General features: G+C 45.5%; 1 protein-coding gene across 3 annotated transcripts in view; it reads right to left on the minus strand.

Annotated features, from left to right (window-relative positions):
• Positions 1–22,413, minus strand: part of FAM219A (family with sequence similarity 219 member A) — a 91,524-nt gene that overhangs the window by 26,099 nt on the left and 43,012 nt on the right. For all 3 annotated transcript variants that reach the window (XM_086770056.1, XM_086770055.1, XM_086770054.1), the window contains exon 2: positions 9,730–9,829. In XM_086770056.1, coding sequence (XP_086626182.1) covers positions 9,730–9,829 — 100 coding nt within the window. The remainder of the gene's footprint in view (positions 1–9,729; positions 9,830–22,413) is intronic.

Raw genomic sequence — 22,413 nt, forward strand, 5'->3', positions numbered from 1 at the left:
CCAGTTTACACTAATTACATCGGGCTCTACTTGCTTCCCTTGAGCGTTGTGCAGAAACTCACCTATCTGTGGAGACATCAGAAGGTATTACAGAAATAGTAGCACCTGAGTAATTCAGAACTGGGGAACTGTTCCCCTGCAGTGGGCCACAGGAACAAGTGGAACCTACATTTTAAGGACACAAGGCTCTGATAAGTCAGAAAACAGTACTACTGCCCTCTCCCAGGCTGATTTTGTCAAAGGTGCCAGCACCTAAGCAGGCAGCCTTGTTAACTCAGCTGGTGTCAGTCTTTTTAACATCAGGAACAAGGTGCAAATGACCTCAGGGGACATCACTCTTTTTTAAACCAGTTCTCTAGGTACTTCATACAAAACAGTGATGAGAGTAATACTTACCGTGTAACGAGATCTCTGAACAGACCGCTGGCCTGTCACTGCTGTGGTTAGGCTTTGCTAGACCAGGTAGTTTTTATTCTCATCACTACTTCAATTACTAAATTTTTCCTCCCTTCTATCTCAGTAATTTGCTTAAGTTGTTTTGCCTCATAGCCTTCTGAGCTGCATCTCATATTTGAGGTGATAGATTATGGTAGGTAAGGGCAAAGAAGAGAAGCTGTAATTTGCAGGTCTGGTGGTCTGCTTCAGGCACAAAACCCCCACTCAGACTCCAGATGCTTTGGTCCATTCCCGTTATCAAGTAATAATTTGTGTAGAAGCAGATCTTCAAGATTAGCTCTCTATTCTAGACTATCAGACTAGTACTGTAAAAATTTGTGGCTGAAGGATGGCCACATAATGCCCAACAAAATGTTTCAGTTCCCTTGCAGCCTCCTCCTTCATAAATTTTTATTTCAAGGCATATTAGCCAAGAGTAGTGTGTGCAACACAAGATGCGAGTGGGTGGGTGTCTATCGGCTTGCAAGACGCGTGGGTACCCAGTAACTTGCCATGGGAGAGGTGCATATATGATGGTGGAGGGCTGGGAAGGCCAGTAAGGCTCTGGTGGGGTGGTATAACAAATCAAGCAAATTGCAGTAACAGAAAGATCAAGCTTGTTTGGTGAACATCGTGCCACATCATGCTCATATTCACGTGCTCATGCTTTGCCCCTGAGATTTGCTGACTGGTATCTCCCTTCCCTCTGTCTCACCCACTTACACACTGCCTCCTGCCCAGAGCTCTCTGCTGAACTCTAGTGAATTGCACTGTGCCAGTGTCTCTTATTCGCTTTACTGTTTATCTGAGCCTACATCAGCTGCAGTGTCTCACACACCTCTTCCTTTCTGTCCCTCTCTCTCTCCTCTGACTAATCTGCAATAATATGTCTGCCACAACTGTTTTTCTGCCCTCATCTTTGCTGCTCTGTTTGCAGGCAGCCCTTCTGTCCTTAACATGATGCAGCTGTTCACTCTCTCATCCCCTCCAAGAAGAGCCTGGAGATATCCTACAGGAAGGATGCTACAATAAATCTGCGTAAGCAATTTCTCTTACAAATGGAAAAAGTAATAACACATGAAATAATGTTTAAATAAATTCCTCCCAAGCCCCAGGAGACCTCCAAGTGGTAGGCTGCACTTCTATCTTCATGAAGAAAATCAATAGGAGTGCTATATTGCCACTGCGCTCTGGATTCCACATTACTTATCCCCCTAGTACAAAGTACAGGCTCTGTTCAAGGAAATGGGTGCTCCCAGGGGAGGAAAATGGCTTTGTGCACTTAAGGTAATGATGTCACTTGAGGTCGCCATGCAAACAGTTATGGATATGGAAATCTGGAGTTTTGTCAATAGAGCTGGAACCTAGGGACCTAGCTTAAGAGTTACAGCTTTTTTTTTATAAAATGTTTCCCTAATTTACCTACAGAGCTTCTTCCCAGAAACAACAGCTGCTGGACCTAATTAGCATTAATCGCCTTGTTACAGAAGAGCATCTGGGAATAGTGCAGTACTTGAAGTACTGACAAAAGGGTACACTAATGGCATTGATTTGTCCAGTCTACTACAACGTCCCCTCATTACTCTCTTTTCTGTATGAAAAGCTTAGAAGTCAGAAGCTATGAAGCAGACTGGGAAGAGACAACGTAGAAAGGGAGCCACAGATGCAGGCAGGTACTGAGCCATTCAGCCTACACAAGACGCTTGCTGCCTGCTCTGTTTGGGACTGCATTTCGCAGGGCCAATTTCTCATCCTGACCTGTGGCAAGAGCAGCGCTGGAAAGGGACCTCTAAGCAAGGCAATCTTCTGACCAGCAATGGGATAGGATGCTCTGCTGCATGCTTTGTGGCTTTTCGATGGAGATGCTTTAAAACAAGCTCTGAACCCACCCCCAGTTCTAGGAGAGGGAGATTAAATAACTACACAAATTGAAAGATCATTTTCAGGAGCAACATGGGGAGATAAAGGCAGCCTGTCCTTTACTGGGATTAGAGACCATCTGTAAAATTCCACATTTTTGTTATGTTGAACCCTGAGGGCTTTGTAGTTCTCAGCTCATTGACTGACATTCCCAGTACTACTCCTCCCTGATCATACAGCAATTCAGTATCTGCCACGAAAACAAAGCAGCAGGCTGGAAGGCAGGAGCTAACACCATAGCCTGTGTCATCTGCCTCTGTCGCTAAATGGATTACCTCCTGTGTTCACTTCAATCTCCACCAAGATGGGGCCCAGCCATGACTGAGATCCTCAGTTTTGTCCAAGTCAAGCACACTGGGGAACAACATGCTCTATTTCCTTGCAATGAAGTTTCTGTTGCTGTTTTACCCCTACCAGAGTTGCTTGCTCTAAGCAAACATCACTCCAGTTACTTGCTTGAGGTTTTTTAGTATCTTGTTTGTTAACAAGCAAGAATTAATAAAATAGCACACGTAAAATAATTCAGTGTCTGGAAGTGGATGCACCTAATTGGTGTTCCCACGCTGAATTGCCATCCCTCAGTAGAGACTTGTGGAAGCCAGAGATATGAACTCCTCTGCTGTCACCAAGTAAAATCTTATGATGTTTGTACATGGAGGAGCACAGTGACGGAGTGATGAGCAACAAGTATGGGCCCATTTCATCAAGGCATGTTTTTACACCGCCACTGTTCATGTCTCCACATGCTACTTTCCAGCTCTGGGTACCAAAGTGTTCCCTTCTACTGATCAACAGCAAGACTCTTAGCTTACACAGGACCAGCAACAGCATCTTGCAAAATTCAAGGACAACCCCTGTCAACATCTCACATGGAGAGGTGGGACTGATATGAGAAGAAGCACAAGCAGACAAGAAGCCTTGCTGGTCTGATCTGCGACCTCTCCTTGAACAATGAGGACCATGGTCATTTGTCAGAGAATGGCTTTTTCTACCATGACTTCCTTCACCTCTCCCTGACCCATTTGCTTGGCTTGGGCTCCACTACGGCCATTCACTTGCTTTCATCTGTTTGTCAAACAGAAAGCCAAAAGGTCAGGCTGGGGTGACTCAAGAGGCTTTTATGCTCACCCTACCAGTAGGTCCAGGATTGTGTTGAGCAGAATTTCCTTCCCAGCGGTAGCTGGGCTGTGACTGACCTGCTCTAAAAGTAATCTGACACTGTGTCTCCTAGAGAAAAAAAAGCAATGTCCTACAATGCAGCTGGCAGGAGGAAAGTGTTAGTATCTCATTAATTAATGAAATAGCTCTGCTCTGTTAGTGTTACAACAGCTTCCTGCCTCTTGAATCGAGGAAAGTTTCTGGTTTGGATCGTGAATTATGTAATTGAGCTACAGCAGCTCACACCAAAGGCAACATCGTGACTCTTGCTTGTCCTCATGGGGCTGACTAGAATCACTAGTACTCCTCTCCTACTCCAGCGTGGGGTCCCTCCCACGGGCTACAGTCCATCAACTGCTCCGGTGTGGGTCATTTTTCCATGGGGTGCAGTCCCTCCAGAACGGCTGCCCCAGCGTGGGCCCTCCACGGGCCACAGCCTCCTTCAGGCATCCGCCTGCCCCGACGTGGGGTCCTCCCCGGGCTGCAGGGGGATCTCTGCTCCTCCGTGGGCCTCCATGGGCTGCAGGGGCACAGCCGGCCTCACCATGGGCTGCACCACGGGCTGCAGGGGAATCTCTGCCGGGAGCAGCGTTACTGCTGTCCCTCCTTCTGCACTGACCTTGGTGTCTGCAGCCGTTCCTCTCACCAGAAATTCTTCACAACCGGCTCAGGCAGACGCCTCTCAGGATCTCTTCACATCTCCTCTCCTCTGCACTTCTCGCAGCCGGGCCGGGCCGAGTCGGGCCCAGTCAGCCGCCCAGCGGGAGGCCAGAGGGTGAGGGCTGGAAGTCCCACAAGGCTCGCGCCTCCCCCTCTCTACCCCCGCTTCTGCTTCTTTTTTTAAAATTATTTTCCCCCTCTTAAATACATTATCATAGAGGCATTATTGCTGTCACCAATTGGCTTGGTCCTGGCCAGCGGTGGGTCCACCCTAGACCTGGCCGGACAATGGGGAAACTTCTAGCAGCTTCTTGCAGATGCTGCCACCATAGTCCCCTCGCCCTGCACAGAACCAGCACAGATAAACACCAGCGTGAGATTTAAGCTTGGAGGGGAACAAAACAGTAGCTAGGAAAGCAGGAAAATTATCTGCTACATTTGCAATTCAGGTAATTTTTTTACAAAAGAAGCTCTATGTAGTCCAAGGAGAGGAGGTACTGACATCTAAGGCAACAGGTCTCTTGAAGGGAAGTCTGCTATGAGCGTCTCTGTCTGTCTGCCTCTCTCCCTTATCTTCATCTGTAGACAGGGATGCAGGAGATCTACTGCCAAGCTTCTGATGTGGTGGATGTGCTGATGAAGATGCCACTGCCACAATCCCTCATCACCACTGTCGCCTGTTCTGCAGCACTCCAACTAATTGCCACGTTGCCCATTCTGTTTTACCACAAACTGTCATGTCATGGACTGCTAGGCAAGACAGACAGACTGTCTGGATGGGGATTTCAGCGCAGAGAAGGGAAATTAAAAATGCAAAACAGAAAAACAGATGGCATAAGCTTCATCAAAATAATATCTCTTCTCCTGGGCATCCCAAGAGGATCCATTGCCTTCCAGTGCATACGGAGCCTCTGAGATTTACACTTGGGGATTATTCTGTTTCTCTCTCTCTCCTTATCACAACTCTCTTCTGTTTTCAAAAGGCTTGTGGTATGTGCTCCATCTGGATATGCCTCCTAATAAGGATGTGCTGGAGACATCTCCTAAGCACTAATGGACCCCCCCAACCCCCACTCTGCTGTTGGAAGCCTCCTTTTCAAGTGATTCGAAAGAAAGAAAGAAGCATGGCTGAGCCTTTTGCTGACAGAAAGACAAAGTGAGAGTGTTAGAAAAGTAAGAAATACATAATTAATATGGATATAATATCAATAAGGTTTTAAGATGATGAACTACATGAACTGGGAGATGTTATTTTCCCTTGGTGTGTGGTTCTCCTCTTTTCTGATGTAGCCCCAGCAGCAAGCTTGTTTTATTGTTCCACTTATAAACCAGGTGTAACCTTTAGGAAGTCACTCGAAATATAAGCCACTTGTGATGTTTTTCTTCTATCTAACTCACTCCCCAAGCAAACATATGTACAAATGTATTGATTCAGAGGGGGAGAAACAACCAAGCAAAAGACCATTCAGCCAGCAGGACAAATCTGTGTTCAGTGTGTGCAGCATAACACAGTCTTTCTGTCACACTTCAGTCACTGCGGGCTCTGGAAGCAAAAGTTACATTCATGCTGGGTTGGTGTTTAATTGTGCTCACTGGAACCAAGCTTCCAGTAAGCACCTATGAGATTTACATATGAATCACATTTGATCACAGAGTGAAAAATGACACTTATCAACCTGCCATCAGAGCATTTGACATTTGAAGAATTGATTCTGATTTAACAGTGAAAAATGCCACTATCCATATGGAAAACCTGCAGTGGGATTAAAACCCCAGTTGCTACCACTCCCAACAATGGCTCTGCCAGTTAAACTATTAAACATTTATCTACTACCTTAACTTTGTCTAGCCTTAAAGAGATTAAAAAAAAACAATCCAAATTCTGACAAGTTTGAAGCAGAAGAGACAAAAAAATGTAGCTGAAGGAACAGAAGCCAGAGCTGGGAGATATGAGCCATTAAACTGCTTGAAAATTGTAAAGGCTGGGCAGATTTTAAGAATAACAGCAGCAGGGGTTGATGTGGATTAAAGGCATGTTACACTGGCTACAGACAATATTGTTCGTCTCGTTTAGCGCCAGGTAACTGGGAGCTCTTCTAGGTATGGCTAAGAGTAGAGAGTCAAAGGCCACTAGATATGTGTTCACCTAATTAAAGAGGCAAGCTGTTTGCACAGGCAGTAACAGAAGTGTCTGAGCAGACTTCTCTCCGGAGGCAAGGCAGGAAGATGCTCATCAGCCTTCCAAGACAATTCCTCTTAAGCAGGACGGTTTCACTCACTATTACCTTCAATGCTGACCACATAAGCATACTGTGGTCAGCACTGAGTACTCACTGGGCAGGAGCACTAGCAGGAAAGGAGGTCCCGGCAATTTACATCTCATCCCAGGCACAAAGACAGGTTGGGCGGAGAATGGATCGAGAGTAGCCCTGAGGAGAAGGACTTGGGAGTGCTGGTGAATGAGAAGCTCAACATGAGCAGGCAATGCACCCTTGCAGCCCAGAAGGCCAACGGCATCCTGGGCTGCATCAACAGGAGCATGGCCAGGTGGTCGAGGGAGGTGATTCTGCCCCTCCACTCTGCCCTGGTGAGACCCCACCTGGAGTACTGTGTCCAGTTCTGGAGCCCCCAACACGAGAAGGACATGGACCAGCTGGAAAAGGTCCAGAGGAGGGCCACGAAGATGATAAGAGGGCTGGAGCACCTTTCCTGTGAGGACAGGCTGAGAGAGTTGGGGCTGTTCAGCCTGGAGAAGAGGAGGCTCCAGGGAGACCTTATAGTGGTCTTCCAGTACCTCAAGGGGGTCTACAGGAAAGATGGGGAGAGGCTGTTCAATAGGGCCTGTTGTGACAGGATGAGGGGTAATGGTTTTAAAATAGAGGGAGGTAGATTTAGATTAGATATTAGGAAAAAATTTTTTTACAATGCGAGTTGTAGAACACTGGAACAGGTTGCCCAGAGAGGTGGTGGATGCCCCATCCCTGGAAATGTTCAAGGCCAGGCTGGATGAGGCTCTGAGCAACCTGATCTAGTTCAGCACGTCCCTGCTCCTTGCAGAGGGGTTGGACTAGATGACCTTTGAAGGTCCCTTCCAACCCTAACCATTAAATGATTCTATGATTCTATATCTACCACAAAAAACTGTTCAGACTCTTCCAATACCTCCCTTTGCCTCTTTACTGGTGGACAGTAGCACTGTGGCTAAATGAAATAAAATTTTCCCTATGTGGAAAAGCAGCAGTTCTGGCAGAAAGACTAATCATTCTGTTGCATCTGATCCTTGGAAAAAAGGTGGTGAACTCTGCAGAAATGTTTCTATGACATATTTTCACGTATTAGTCCATTTTAATTGGTTACCTTGCAATCAACTAATGTAACAGGCTTCCTCTTCCTCCAGTTAGTAAATTCCAGGTGACAACAAATTGAGTTTCTCCTGTCATATTTTTCTTATTTCTATTATTCCAGTTTTCATGCTTTTTCTCTAAGGTATTTCTGAGTCTTTGTTGTACTAATGTCTCCCAAATATGCTATGACTGAACTTTCTTTGCTGACTCCTTTGCTGACTGTTTTTGTGTCAAAGTTGTCAATGAACATATAAATGAGAACCCCATCAACAATGTCCTTTCTTCTGATACTTTCTCCTTCAGCACTACCTGATGTGTTTTGAGTTCCTGGGTTTCTCAATCTGTTGGGTTTGCTTAAGCACTTAGTTTATAAAACTGAGATTTGTTACAGACATACCTTAAATTACCTTTTCTTTTAATTTGCATGAATGGAACTTGTTATCCCCGAATCTAAATCTGTTTCCTGTGATCAGGTCTCACATAACGTCCTCGTGACTTACCAAAGCCAAGTCTAAACCAGCACCATTTCCTGTCACATTAGCGAGTCTCTGGAGGGTATTTTTACTGCCCAGAACTGCAACAATATCTGAGACTTACCAAATAGTATCCTTGCTCTCCAACTTGATTTCTGATTTTAAATTATCCAAAACAATGATTGCAATAGTAATTTAAAACTATTAGAGAGACTTAAAAATAAATCTCTCTAATAATATTACAGAACTCTCTTGGCAGTGAAAAAGGATCCTGGTGGCATATGGCATGCTGGCAGTGATAATCTTTTACCAAACTGAGAGTTGTGCTGTCATTAACACATATTGCTGCTCCCTGTCTTTTCCTGAAAAGCAGCCACTGGTTTTAAGAGCATTCATGACTGCAATGCAGGACAATTGCAGGACAGATCTACTGTTCCAATGCACTTGCTCATATCCTGCATCAGTAGCTCAAGGTCCTCCACTTTGCACTTAACCTTGCTGTGTTCGCATATACAACTTTCAGTATTCCCCTTCCTAGTCACTCTTTCAGTGGGATCTCACCTATTCAACAACTTTATTTTCCTTTGCTGTCCATGCGTCTATTCTGTGACACTCCTTTCTGCACTGCTATGACCTGATTTGTCTGATTATTCAATTTACCATACACTTGGGCAGAGCCTTGAGACCTCACAAGCACTGCCCAGCCTTTTCCTGGTGATTCTTTATGGCTTCTCTTACAAGTAAGGCCAACACTAGTGTTTGCGGTAGTACTGCAGGTCCTTGGGTAAAACCTATCTATCGAGAACACCTCTTCATTATCACACACCAATGCCCAAACTTTCCCAAATCTTCTTCAAACCTAGCCGTCTGCTGACCACTCATTTGGTAGGGGCCGGTACTGTTCCACTGAATATCTGGGCACACACTTCTTTCAGAGCCTCCCTCAACACAGCATAGTCACCCTCAAGCAGCTCCAGCAGCACCTTCTCAACACCATTTGCTCTGATGTGAAAGACAACTAGGGTACTGCTTTCTGCTCCTATTAGGAAATTTTCCAGGCTTAAATTCCCATTTTTTTTTTTATCCATGCTCTGACCAAAAAGCATACCATTCCTTTGACCTGTCCCTCATCAGGTTCTTGAAGCTGTGTGGCACAATACTGGCAGGCAGGACAGTCGTATGTGGATTGCGGTCCTCTTGTAAGCCTTAGCCCATAGAGGAAGCAGCATATTGTGCTACTTGGATGATTGTGCTTCCAGAATTTAAAAAATACTGCTCAGAAATAGCATGAGTGAATTTACACAAACCTACAAGCCCTCCATCTCACAGTAACACAGCTCTATCTTTTCCTGGTAGTGGCTCAAGCCTCTGATCCTTTGCCTTTTGTTTGCAGCTTTTCTGTCTTCTCTTTTTTTTACAGTCCCTCTATACTATCTTAATTCTTTATCTGGCCAAGCCTTAATCTTAGCTTGATAAAAATCTGCAGGTTTAAAAAGCTGTGCCTCCCTTTCAAGGTATAGCTTCCTTCTTCTACCATAGCTGAAAATACAGTGTCCTTGCATGTCTGTAGGTCAGTCCCCTCAGCAGCAGAATCACAGACACAACTGCTCTGTGAGTTGTTTGAGCTGAGCTGGCATGCTCAGCCACATGCACAGAGATCTGCATACGATCCCACCAGCACTTCACCGTATTTCAGACCTTTGATTCAACCTTTTCACTCTCCATCAACAAAGACTCACCTAATTTCACCTGAAGTGGAGACGGCTTATAGTTCATGGCTACAGTCTCTCCCTCTCTTGTATCACAATCTCGGTCCGAAATAGATGCAGCTGCTGGATCCTGTAAAGAAAAAGGAAACAAAACAGAGCGGTTTAGGTAAAAGTTATGCAGTCTCTTCTCTAACTGGATGTTAGGCGAGTCCATCCCCACCCACATTTAGAGGGAGCAGAGAACATGTCAGTGTTTTGAATTGCTGAAACCCAGGGGCAAAACACAGAACCTTGGAAGCACATTTAGTATGCAAAAAGTACCTCTGGAAACACCAGATTTCAACATCAGACTTATATGATGGATGGGAATACAATGTGGAGCGTGGGTCAGCAGTTCAAGTTCAGCTTGGGTTGGCAGCAGTCCGAAACCATTTTCATGTGATCACTCTTTGGAGTGTTGTATAAAATGCATTTACAGTTTCAGCTGAGTTCCGAGTGGACCAGTCAACCTCATGATTAAAACTAAAAAACTTGTGACCAGCTCTGTGTGAAAGTCCCGCTCAGAAGGAATGAGGGCTAAGCAGACGAGTTCAATCCCCAGTATCTCCTGGGAGAGGAATGAAGAAGCCTATACTTCTGTTAGCACAGCACCTTTCATTGTCACTGAAATCTCACAAAAACCCAAAGTTCCCCAAACACGGAGTTCGCTCCACCACACCTACTTGCACACAACCTAATCCAGGCAGTGTTGTACTCTATGGTACAGCACATCAAAGGATTCGGAGAGAGAGACAAACTACCAATTCAGGCAGTTCTACCACTGCTAAAAATATCTGAAGTCCTTCCACAGCAAGCTTCAAACCTGTTGGAACTATCTCTACTTAGCACCACAGTGAAAATTAAATTGTTTTTCAAACATGTTAACTTCTTCCCACCTAGAAGCTAGAAACTAAATTGAACATGCATATGCATATACATATATGTGTAGGTAAATTTGAATTTATCATAGGTAGATCTGTGCAGGTAAAAAAACCATCTAACATTAGGTCTAATATCTAAAGGAACCACCACTTTGTAAAAAACGGAACAAAGCATCAGAAACCAAATACTGAAAGATACCATACCAAACTGGTGAATTGATATTGTCCATCTCAGTTTCTGGGGTTTGTATTTTGTACACCATTTCCTACAAAAATACAACTCATCATTTGACACGGACACCTGTATGCAAGGCAGATTCACTGAGTGCAAAGCAAGGTACTATCGCTCTTTGCTCTCAGAAAAAAAAATCATTTGGTGAGCCACTGCCCCTTCTTCTTCCCCAGCCTCTGCCTTCTCTCTGCAGTGCACATTACCTCTTTTTAATACACTGTGCTTATGTGATAAAATGTGATTCTTGAATTAGGCTCTGTCTTATACAAACTGGTCAAATAACACACATAGGGTTATAATGTTTTATCAAAATTCTGCTCCCTTGCACTATTCAGTAGACTTTGACAGCACTTAGAATGGATGCTGCTTGTAAGACCTTGCATTCAGTGACATTAATGCTGAACCATACGCAATTTCTTCTGCTTTCCTCTAATGCAGTCACTGCTGCACTTTTCCTCTAATGTAGCAGTTTAATGACTGGTTAAAAGGGCTACAGAAAGTTCCAAACAAACAAGCCAGTCTCCAGGAGAACACAGTTAGGCATAAATGAAAAATCCTATGCAATTTAGGTTAAAAATTCTGCTTTAATAACCACACTAAATTACAAAAAACAGCAGTTGAATGGCAAAAATATGGCAGTTGAAATAAAATTAAGCTAAAAGTGAAGTGGTACACACAAGGAAAACAATCCCAACTTTATAAATGAAAAGGATGAGCCGTAGCTAGCTACTGTCACTCAAGGAAGAGATCTTGGACAACAGATTCCATCAGATGACCAGCTAGACAGACCAGGACTCTGCAGCCAGGGAGAGACAATGGACGGCGGCTCTGGGAGAAGGTTAAATAATCCCAAGTGGAGTGAGAAGGTGAATAGGGATCAGCTAGCCCTTATTTTCTACAAGCAAGAGATATCAAGTGGCAGTAGCTGGAAACAAACTCCAGTAGTTCTCCATACAGCAGATGATATACTGCTGTGGATGCTAAAAGGCACCCAGGAAAGAGTGAGAAAAAATGAAAGGAAGGAATATCCATCAAATGCAAAAGCACTACTCCTGGCTCAGGCTGCCCCCAGGCACAGATGGATTGCTGGAGGCAGAGAACCAGGGAGGCATCCCTGCGGGCTCACCCTGCTGTCCTCCTGGGGACATGACACAGGGGTAGGTGAGACCTTTAACCTCACTTGGAACAGCCATCCTTATTCTCTGTGTGAGAGCCTATTCCATCATCTCAGTGGAAGACCAGCTCTTGCAGTAGCTCTGTAACATGGGATCGATCTCAACACACCCAGCTGAACGAGCTAGACCAGAATCCAGGCTGTGGGAAAGGGGTATTGATGGGAATGGCCAGATAATACAAAGGACATCTCTAAGAGGGATGTGTAAGGTGGTAAGTAACAGGCCACTATCTGGATCCAGGCTTCTCAGAGGAGAACCTTTTCTCTGACGGTCTGGGAAAAGGCAGGATACAGTGATTTCTAAGGAGCATGATTCCAAGAGCTGGTTGCTTCCTAACGCTACTGAACACAAGCAAGTCCTTGGAGCTCCAATCTGCTGACTGCAGGAAGGCATGAGAGATATGTGTTATGGTAAAGGACACAGTGTGACGGCTACATATTGCCTTTTCTGCTGGTGAAGTCCAGCGCAGGGACATGTGAACTCACAGGCAGCTAGCTGGGAAGAGGCCTGGACACCTCGACTAGCTCAGGTTCAGATGGCTAAAATGACACTTAAACTCTTTAAATCAAAACCAGTCCCTACTTTTCTTGAAAGCTGATGGGCTGACAGCAGTGTTCCTTGTGGGTAACCTGGCAATGACATTAGATGTCTGGTTGCATGAACAGCAGGAGGGGAGAAATGTTCTGAGGTACCTTTGAGGATCCAGACTCCAGTCCTCAACCAGAGGACTCAGCTGGAGCAATCTCAAAGCAGGACTCTAGACCAAAGAAATAGCAAAGGTTTCCTAGACCCCCAGAGAAGACAAAGATGATTTTCAGAGTGATTCATTCCATTTTGTCTTAGATACTCATCTTAAGAGGAGATAAATCCATTCTTGGAGATGTGTCTCCCTCTCCCCACCGACTACAGAAGAGACTTGGCAACTGTTGGAGACTGCATCCCTGCCTTTGACACTGGAGGTGTGAGAGATGAAGGGCACAGCATCAGAGTCCATAATAATGCCAGTTCACACCAGGAATTCATCTCAAAGCTTTGGAACAACGCTTTTCTGCTCCAGCAGCACAGCACCTCTATAGCAGACCCACTGGGGAACACATCATGGCTGCACAACAGACCCACAACTTGCGATCAGCAGAGTCTGAGCGACCACTGCTGTGTGGACGGGCCAGGCTTGCTCCCTCCAGAGAGCAAAATGGATCCGAAAGGAAACAGAGCTGGGCTGCAATGTCCCGAGCGCCAGAGGGTATCTATCTCTGGCCCAGGAGTGCCAAGACACTGCCATATTTCCCATCCATCATTCCGTGTACATTCCGCAGCAATGCACAGGACTCCACGATAACAACCTCAGCTGCAAGAACGACAGCATTCCCACGGCAGCTTGGCTGGAGCTGCCTGCTTCTTTGCACAAACACGCTTTGCTTCTATGCATACTGAATGGGTGCATTTCTCTCTCTATAGCTCATTCACCCAAAGAAACATTTACTTGACTAATTAGCCTTTTCCTTGTGAATGCCTATAAGCACACTGAAACTCACTGTGGGCTTTTGCTACTGGAATTCACTTGGTTATTTTGTCCTTTTTTACAAGCCTCTCTAAACCAGTGCGTTCAGCTCTGACCCCAACGTCAAAATCTCAGTTACGTGGTGTGACTGGTCCCAGGCCAGATGATGTGATTTCTCCTTGCTTGGTGCAGGGAACACAACACTCCTAATCAAAAGGCAAGTTCTGAGATGTGGCTGCAGGGGGTCTAAAAGGCTATGGGAATTGAACACATTTAAGGGATTTTTTTTGTTCCTAAGGTCTCCTTATGTCTTCATTCCTAGGGAAGAAAATACATTCAATCAGGCCACTGCATGAACATTTGGCTGGGGCCAGAGTTTAATCAAAGTTTTCTCACTGCATGCTCACAGTTTAATTGGGCATGTACAACTGCAGCATTCGAACGGTGGGGCTATTCCTTACTAGTTTGTTTTTTTTTCTATAGGCTCAACATAATGGACCTTGAAAACTGCCCTCCTGCTAGGTACAGCCATGTCCTACAGTATGTGTGTGTACTTTTTGCCATTTCTGAACATCAGAAATCAGTTCCAGTGAACCTTCATAGAGCAGGAGTGCTGTGAATACTCAGTATGCAGGGACACACAGAGAAGCTGAAACCACTATAAACTGAAATCAGGGGTTCAAGGAAGATGGCATGCTCAGCAGGGTTTTTATTCTTTCTCTTTTTTAAATCCCTCCTTTCCTTTTTGCAGTATTTAGCAAGAAACACAGTATCTACCATAATACACCAGGCCAATAGCTTTTTTACTCTTACCGTCTGCCTCTCCCAGTAACCCACACTGACTGTGGGGGGAAATAGCCCCAAGCAGCCAGCAAACCAGGCAGTTACACCCTGAGCAATGGACCTGGGCACAAACACACCCTTGTAGCACCTTGGAAAATGCAGCTTCCTTTGCCTTCCTTCACAGTCAACACTTCTGACATCGTGCAAGCTTAACAAGCCTCTGCTTTCCACCCTGTAAATCCTCTGGGATCTCAGTGCATGTGGAAGGGAATGGGCACACGCAGCTTCTCTGGCCTTCAGCTGCCCCTTAAAAACACAGCTGGAAAATGAGATGTCTCTACCTGCCCACCCTTTCCAATCCTAAAAATCAATCATTTTTGCAGCCCTAAGAAAATGTTCTCCACTCTGCTGTCTGTGGGAATTCTATAAACATTAAAGCAGCTCTGCCTTTTGATAAAGCGCAAGGGGAAGATTTTCCTCACCCTCCAATCTCAAGGAAAGACCCAATATACAGGGCTTTACCCACCACCTTTCTCCACAGTTCCGAGGCTTTGGTCTGATCATCATCAGCTGAATCAGTATGAGCTGACTCCTCAGGAGTACGATCCAGCTGTCTTTGTCTCTCTCCAGCACCAGCCAAAGATGGGCTGGCTGTCTCCCGTCTAACTTAAAGATGCTGCAAGTCTCAGTACCAACACGTGTCTGACAGCCTACAGCAGGCGTTCGCAGCTCAGCAGACTCATGCTTTCTGAAGCTGCACATGTGGATCACATGTTGCAAACAAATGCTAAGAAGAAAGGACAAGCCCTAGTGTTTTGCTTCTGTTCTACATCAAACATTGAGTTTGGAAAATTTGATAGATGTTTTGTGCATGAGAGACTGACTTAGTGAGCAGAAAAACAAGTGACAAACTGCATGCATCCCAAACACATGGGGTATATTCGGGTCACCGAGAAGTTTCTATCATTCCCGTATTGTCATCTCAGACTCTTGGGCTAGAATATTGCTCCCGCTAATAAATATTTATGCCTTCAGTCACTCTGCCCTGGGAACAGAAAATACTATGCCTATGAAAATCCTATGTGCATTCAGTCTGCCTCAAGCTGTACCACACTAGGTTTTCCTGTGAAATGCATCTGTAGGCAGCGGGCTTCTAGGGAGGGGATTCTGATGTACACAGGTGGGTATCTAACAGCATGATCTCACCGTGTTTTGGACAACAGACCTCTGCAGCCTCTATGTACCACTACAATATAGACATGAAATACCTATGAACATAAAGTGCTTAAAAAAAAATGCTAGGAACCAAGATGCGCACAGTCTGTCTATGAAAGAAATGGCATAAAAGGAGAGGCTCAAAGGCTATGAGATTTTCAGTGGATCAAGATAAATCCACCATATAGATGAACAATGGTTTACAGCATGTTCAGCAAGAGAAAGGAATGCATTACAGGGGGATGCATGGCAGGAATGAAACTTGCAAACCTCACTAAAGACTCTCTCATGCTCTCCTCTGCATCTGTCAGGCTTCAGCTTAAACATACAGTTCTGGAGCCCATTAATTCAAGGAAGATGTAATCCCCTCAGCAGTCCTTTACAAAAAAGCTAGAAGCTACAACCATCCAGGAACACTGGAAGAATGGAGCTGTTCAGAGAAAAAAGGGGAAGACTAAAGAAAGATACAATAGCTGTCTTCAGATACAGAAAGGGCTGCCACAGAGAAAAAGAGAGCTTTTTCTTTTTTTAAAATTTTTCTGACTACCAGAATGAGACATGATTACCTTAAATTGCAGCAGGGTTGCAAGGAAATATCAGAGAAAACTGTAGTTGTGGAATTGCTCTTGCAAGCCCGGGTTACAAATCCCAGAAAGTCAACAGAGCTGATCTAGTTTTGGGGCAGCCTGATCTGGATTTGGTGCAAGCTGTAAGACCTCTGATCTTTTTAGGTCCCTCTCCTCCATCTGTCTTAAGAGGAGAGGAGCCTGCTTCTGAACGAGACTCATTTAGGCAGAACACCAGTTTATTCTGGGAACAAGAGGTTCTCTAAACTTCTCTACCCACTTCCAAGGACCATGGCTGGCCTGCAGCTTCTCTCTGGGTAAGCTGAAGAAAACCATCTTTTTTCTAAGTCTCACACGTTGGATGAACTCCAGAATCACAGAGTGACCAGAGTAGAAGGCTCCCAGGAAGGCATGGTTATAATTTTTCATCAACATGTGCATGCTGCTGGATCCAGAGCACTAACAGCTCATCTCAGTGTCACCACTCCATACCAAAGTGAAAATAAATGGCATTTTGGTGACGCAGCAACTGATGCACTGAAATACATTCTGATAGCTACTGACTCAGTTTCAACAAAGCAATAAACAACAACTGTTTATTGACTTTCTACTAGCTCTGCCAATGCACCAGTTACAACATTGCTGTTTTTCTTTTCTGAGCAACTGCTGAACAGATCTTATTTAACAGTAACAAATTATGCCTGCAATATCCACTACAAGAGCCAGATTTTGAACCTGACTCATTTATAATTGACAAACTGGTATTTGAAGGTGTTTTTTTCAGCAATTGTTAATATTGCATGATTAAAACCTCAAGTCTTGTTAATTAAATTGAATCAGAATTTCACTGAAATGACTTTTTACTGTGTATACCTGGAGTCGGGATAGCTCTGGCAGGTAACGAGATGAGATTTTTGCTTTGTTTCAAACGGGGGAAGAAGTGAAGCGCGGGTCTGCCTGCGTGTGCCGCAGTGTTTGTGCTGAAACGCTCCCTCGGAGCGCTGGCTGCAAAGGGTCTGCCCGACTGCCACATTCCAGGTAAACAAAATACAGCCAACAGAAGGGCATAAGCTGTGGAAAGGGAACAAGACGTTTCAGAGGTCTGTTTTCCTAATCAAAAATGACATTTGCAGCACAGAGAATAAAGTATCTTTTTTTAGATGATGATGTATGACTAATCCTGGGAGTCTACAGTAACACAGAAAGCAACAATTCAGTAAGCAAACCAAATACTTCGGAAAAGTAACTGAGGGACAAGGAAGAAAAATGGGAGTAATTCTATTACTTCTGTTTGATTTCCCTCTGAGAAGCCCTAGCAGGGGCTCAAGCAGCCCCTGGTCCTTTCCTTTGAGTCATGACAGAGTATATTTAACACCATTATTTCCCTCCAGACTCTTCTCACGCACATAAGCCATCACTATTATCACATGCATTTATAGGTCTGGTACCTTGTACTAACTGTACGTGACTTAAATTGGATCATTAACATTGCAAATTAGAGGAAGGCCACACTGCACTCTCCACTGCCTGCGACACTCGCCAAAGCGGCTGGCATGCAATAACTAAATCCAGCTATTAACTGAGGTATGTTTTCAGGATGCTTCAACACCAAAACATTTCCTTCCTTGTAAAGGATATATACATGAGGACATTACACCTTTCCTTTTCTATCTCTGATTATACAGCCACAACTCAGAGGTACACCATGAGGCATAAGAGTATTCAAGGCAATAAAGCATCACAAATTCCTTGGTAGCTATTTTAAGAGCCAGTTTAGCAACCAGCATCTGGCCAAATCAAGACCTAAAAAAACCCCAAACAACTTTACAACTGCTCTTTAAACCTCAGTTCATGAGGAAGGATATTCTCAAAACGATTAAGAATTGAGAAATGTGTCAGAAACAAGGTCATGATGTGTTTGGAGGATGGAGGCAGGAACAGGAACCTGAGCTCTTGGCTACAAGCTGTAGCCAAATCCTACAGAAAACTGCAGTGCTCTGCATAGCACTAGTGCTGCCCGTAAGGGATCACAGCAGGATCTTACAGCTACTGAGTTCACGCTTGTTGGTTAGTGTTTAGAGCTTCTTTCAAAGGTCTGTCCCATCTTTACCCCTTCAAGGCTTTAAAGGACTCTCACCAAGAGGAAAAGTCTATTTTCAAAGAGAGAGATGAGTTTTCCACCTGAAATGAAGATGACCAGAGACTAGCCCATGTGGCGGAGAGGAACTGTGCATCCTTCCCAAGGACAACCCCAACATGCAGAGAAACTGGCTGAGAAAGTGCAAGACAAGTGGTGCCATCGCTGCTGAAATGCCATGGCTGTGGGCACATACAGAACGGTTTACAGATCCTCTCTGCACGCAGCTAGGCTGTTCTAGCTGTACATGAAAGACAAGATCAAAATTTGCCTGAAGGAAACACTAAAAAATGTTGGCTGGTTCTGGCAGATACTGCAGAAATGATACATTCTGACAAAAAAAAAAAAAAGTCTGTCAAAATACAAATGACAGTAGGAGAGTCCTGTTCCAGTGATGCAAGTTCTCTCCAACATCCTGGAGATCTGATAATCACTTTCATAGGACATGGACTGGATCCAGCACGGCAAATACGATGTCACTAAGCTTTCAGAGCCTCCGGCTGTAAGAACAATATCAGGAAAACCTCGGATGGCTCCACATCCACACCTTTCAACAGACCAAGGGCTCCAATCAGTGGTTCAATCTCACAACTATTACTAGATACTTCTGGGGCCACTCTTTATTTTCCAGTTAGCAGTTAGGACCCTTTATTTAAGAAAGCAAGCTGATTTTCACATGTTCAACTCCTACACATGTAAGATAATGAGGTCTTGCTTTTTGCTCCTAGAATACCCCTAGCACCTTTAATCCAATCCCTCAGATCCCCTTCTGAGCTGTTTGATTGCTTCTCCTGTTCACTCCTTCTCTAACAATCATTTCTCATCCTGCCTTTCTTCTGCACCCTTCTCGCAGAGGGCTGGGGTGTCTGGCTCTGCAGGCTCTCTGACTGAGATCTCCAGTCAATGACAAGATCCGCACAATGGACAATGCCACTCGTCAAGTGGCAGCTTAGAATCATAGAATCATTAGGGTTGGAAAGGACCTTCAAAGGTCATCTAGTCCAACACCCTTTGATGTCAGATCTTTCTGGAGAGAAAATGAGATGCGCACAGACTGCAGAACTTTTTTCAGTTCATGTTAAAACCACAGGATGTCCTCTCTGTCACACACCTACTTCACATTTTCCAGGTCTACTGCCTTCAATCCGAGGCACCCTGCACAGAGTGTTTGCTACCTCTAGCTGAGTTTGTAGGCCTGGACTTTGCTCAGCCTGCACTCAGAACCAAGGCCATGGATGAAACTCGTAAGTGCCTTCAGCAGGGAATCATTGCATTTCCCTTCAGGTACTCAGCCAAAACTGGCTCAGGAAAGAGTTAAAGTCACCAGCATGAAAATCTCAAAGACTCAGCACCCTGCTTTCTAAGTAAGTTGAAGACAGAATTATAGAATCATTGAATGGTTTGCGTTGGAAGGGACCTTCAAAGGTCATCTAGTCCAACCCCCTGCAAGGAGCAGGGGCATCTCCAAACAGATCAGGTTGCTCAGAGCCCTGTCCAACCCAGCCTTAAATGTTTCCAGGATGGAGTATCCACCACCTCTCTGGGCAACCTGTTCCAGTGTTCCACCACCCTCATTGTAAAAAAAAAATTTCCCTATATTCAGTCTGAATCTACCTCCTTCTGTTTAAAAACCATTATTCCTGGTCCCAAGCTCCTTAACAAGTCTAAAAATATAGATGCTTCCAACACAACTCAAAAGACAAGCAGCTGCCCAAGGCTCACACAGCAAGCATACCTGTCACACTGCAGACAGGTGGGGATCTCAGTGGAGAACACCAGCTTAGCATGGACAGAGCAGGGGACTCTGCCTCAGCCCACGCTTTCATACCCACCCAGTGCTGCCTCCTGACCCCACAACACAGGCTGATGGGTTCAGCCAGGATCTTGGTGGGTACAGCTAATGGCTTTGAGAGGGCAGCACTGGGCAGGCAGGACTGTTCTTGTCCTCACCTGACTATGCTCAGCATGGCCACCAGTCCAAAGTCTACAGTGCATGGCCATGAGTATGGCCTGAGAGGTCACTTGCCCATCCTGCAAAGGTAGATCCCAGCATTAAAATCTTACCATTTTCTCTCCACTAGTAGAGAAAACAAAGCCACCAAGCTGACTGCTCAGAAGGCTTTTTCTCTTTAGCACAACGCTTTCAACTTGTCCCAAGAGATGAAGAGCTCAATCATCAGATTTCCATATTTATAAGGAGAGAGTTTCTGTTCAGCCACGCTTGTGACAGAAATAACCCCGCAAACAGCAGCAGGAGCAGCAGTACAGCAAACACATCGGAGGGGTGGGATGCGAAAGCCGAGGGAGGTCTCAAGTAGCTCTCTACCTTGGCACGGCTTTCCAGCCCTGCGTGAGAAATTGTGAGGGCACAAATCATTTTAGCTTCTAAAATAAGAGCTTGCCTCGCCCCCGCTCCCCACGTCTGTGTCTCCATGACTAATTAGCATCCAAGGGGGATACAGATTCTCCTCTGATAATGCGCTGCCTGGCTCCCTTCTCCCCTGACACGTTTGTATTAGAAATATCCTCATTATGTGACTAATCAAGGAAGCTGAGAGGAAGGTGCAGGAGCAGACTTAAAGGGAAATAGCTGATTTTTATAAACATGGCTTATAAATTATTCTGTCTCCAAAGGGCAGAGATGCTTCTTCCCCTCCCAATCCTGAAAAAAAAAAAAGTGCAGAATTGAGGTCCCTGAAGAAAAACCTCTTTTTATTACCAGAAGTGGCAGCTTTTATTCTCTCCGCTATTCACTAAACTTGCTCCCAATTCCCACGTTGTTGCAGCGCTGCAGTTTATGCACGGCAAAGGTCCTGGAGAGCCTGCCAGCCCCACGTCACCCACCGGGGCTGGGCTCAGCAAGGTGTCCGACAGCCCCAGCACTGCCAGACGCTGCGGATGGGAACCCACAAGCCTGCTTAGCTTTTTACCACACTGAGGTTAAAAATCAGCGGCACACAAAATGCCAGCCATATTCCTGGCCGTCCGTCGAGAGCATCTGAAGATATTTAGTGCTGTTATCTTTCACATAGCACAGCAGGCTGAGCAAAGACCAGAGAATACCTTAAATATTGAGGTAAACTGGGCTTGGCAGGAGTTGTCTGAAATAATGGCAAGCAGACACCACTTAGCCGCACAAGGAGAGTGCTTCTAAAGGCGAATTTGTTTCCCCTCCATGCTCCCTGCAATGGAGCTGGTCTCCATCCGGCTCCAGCTTGTCTCCTTGGCCTCCTGTTGACAGCACCAGAAAGAGATATCAGGCCAGACGGCTTCCGCCTCGCTTCTCCTTTGAAGGCAGCCCCTTTATCAGTCAAAATCAAGCCATCTGTCCCCAGCCCCCTTCGAGGAGTCGCAGCAGATTGCGGAGCACGGGCGGAAGCATCACACGAGGTGGGAACAGGAGGGTGAGGGAGCTCATTGCACCCACAAAGAGCCAAACCAGATCCCTGGCTGAGCTGTGAAGGGAGACGAAAGGGTGACCGCAGCACCAGTGCTCCTGGGGACAGGCTCAGGCATGTGCGTGCCGGCTCTTGCTCTTTATTCAGCTCCGTCCACGGTGCTGCTTCTTCTGCTGTGGAGACATGGCCAGCCCCAAAGCCCTGCGTCATGGCTCCCAAAGGCCTTGCTGGAAGGCAGACTGCTGTGAGCCATGGATGGTTTTGCCTGCTTTGCTCGCTGAGTGTGACTGCCCAAATCTCTGCATTTTGACAGTATTTTTCATCTGCCAAATGTCTACTCTTTCGGGCAAAATTTTGCACTCTGGGTATTTCTCTCAGCCTGACACAAATAGCTGTCAGACACCTGTGATATGATGAACCTCTGCGCTCTGCCAGGGCTTGTGCATGCGAAGGACAACAGCCAGCCATTACTCTTACTTCCCCAACTCGTCCCAGACCACCTTCAATTGAAACTCCAGAAGCCTTCTGGCAATGAAGGGACTTAGGAACCTAACTGGCTTTGTGGCCTGAACTCACGTAAGGCTGGTGGCATGGAGAACTGGGCTCAGATGGCCCAGAGCCATGCTGGTGCTGCTGTGTCAGGCCACACTGGGGTTTCCTTATAGTCCATTTTCCTCTGTCAAAACTTCCAGGAACTGACATTAGAAAAAAAACAGGAGGGCTGGTTTACCAAGGTCTCTAATACAGCTACTGCAGTTTAATTTGAGCCCCTGCAGCCTATGTGCTA

The sequence above is a fragment of the Chlamydotis macqueenii genome, chromosome Z (assembly GCF_036417535.1).
Source record: "Chlamydotis macqueenii isolate bChlMac1 chromosome Z, bChlMac1.mat, whole genome shotgun sequence".
In the NCBI taxonomy this organism is placed as follows: domain Eukaryota; kingdom Metazoa; phylum Chordata; class Aves; order Otidiformes; family Otididae; genus Chlamydotis; species Chlamydotis macqueenii.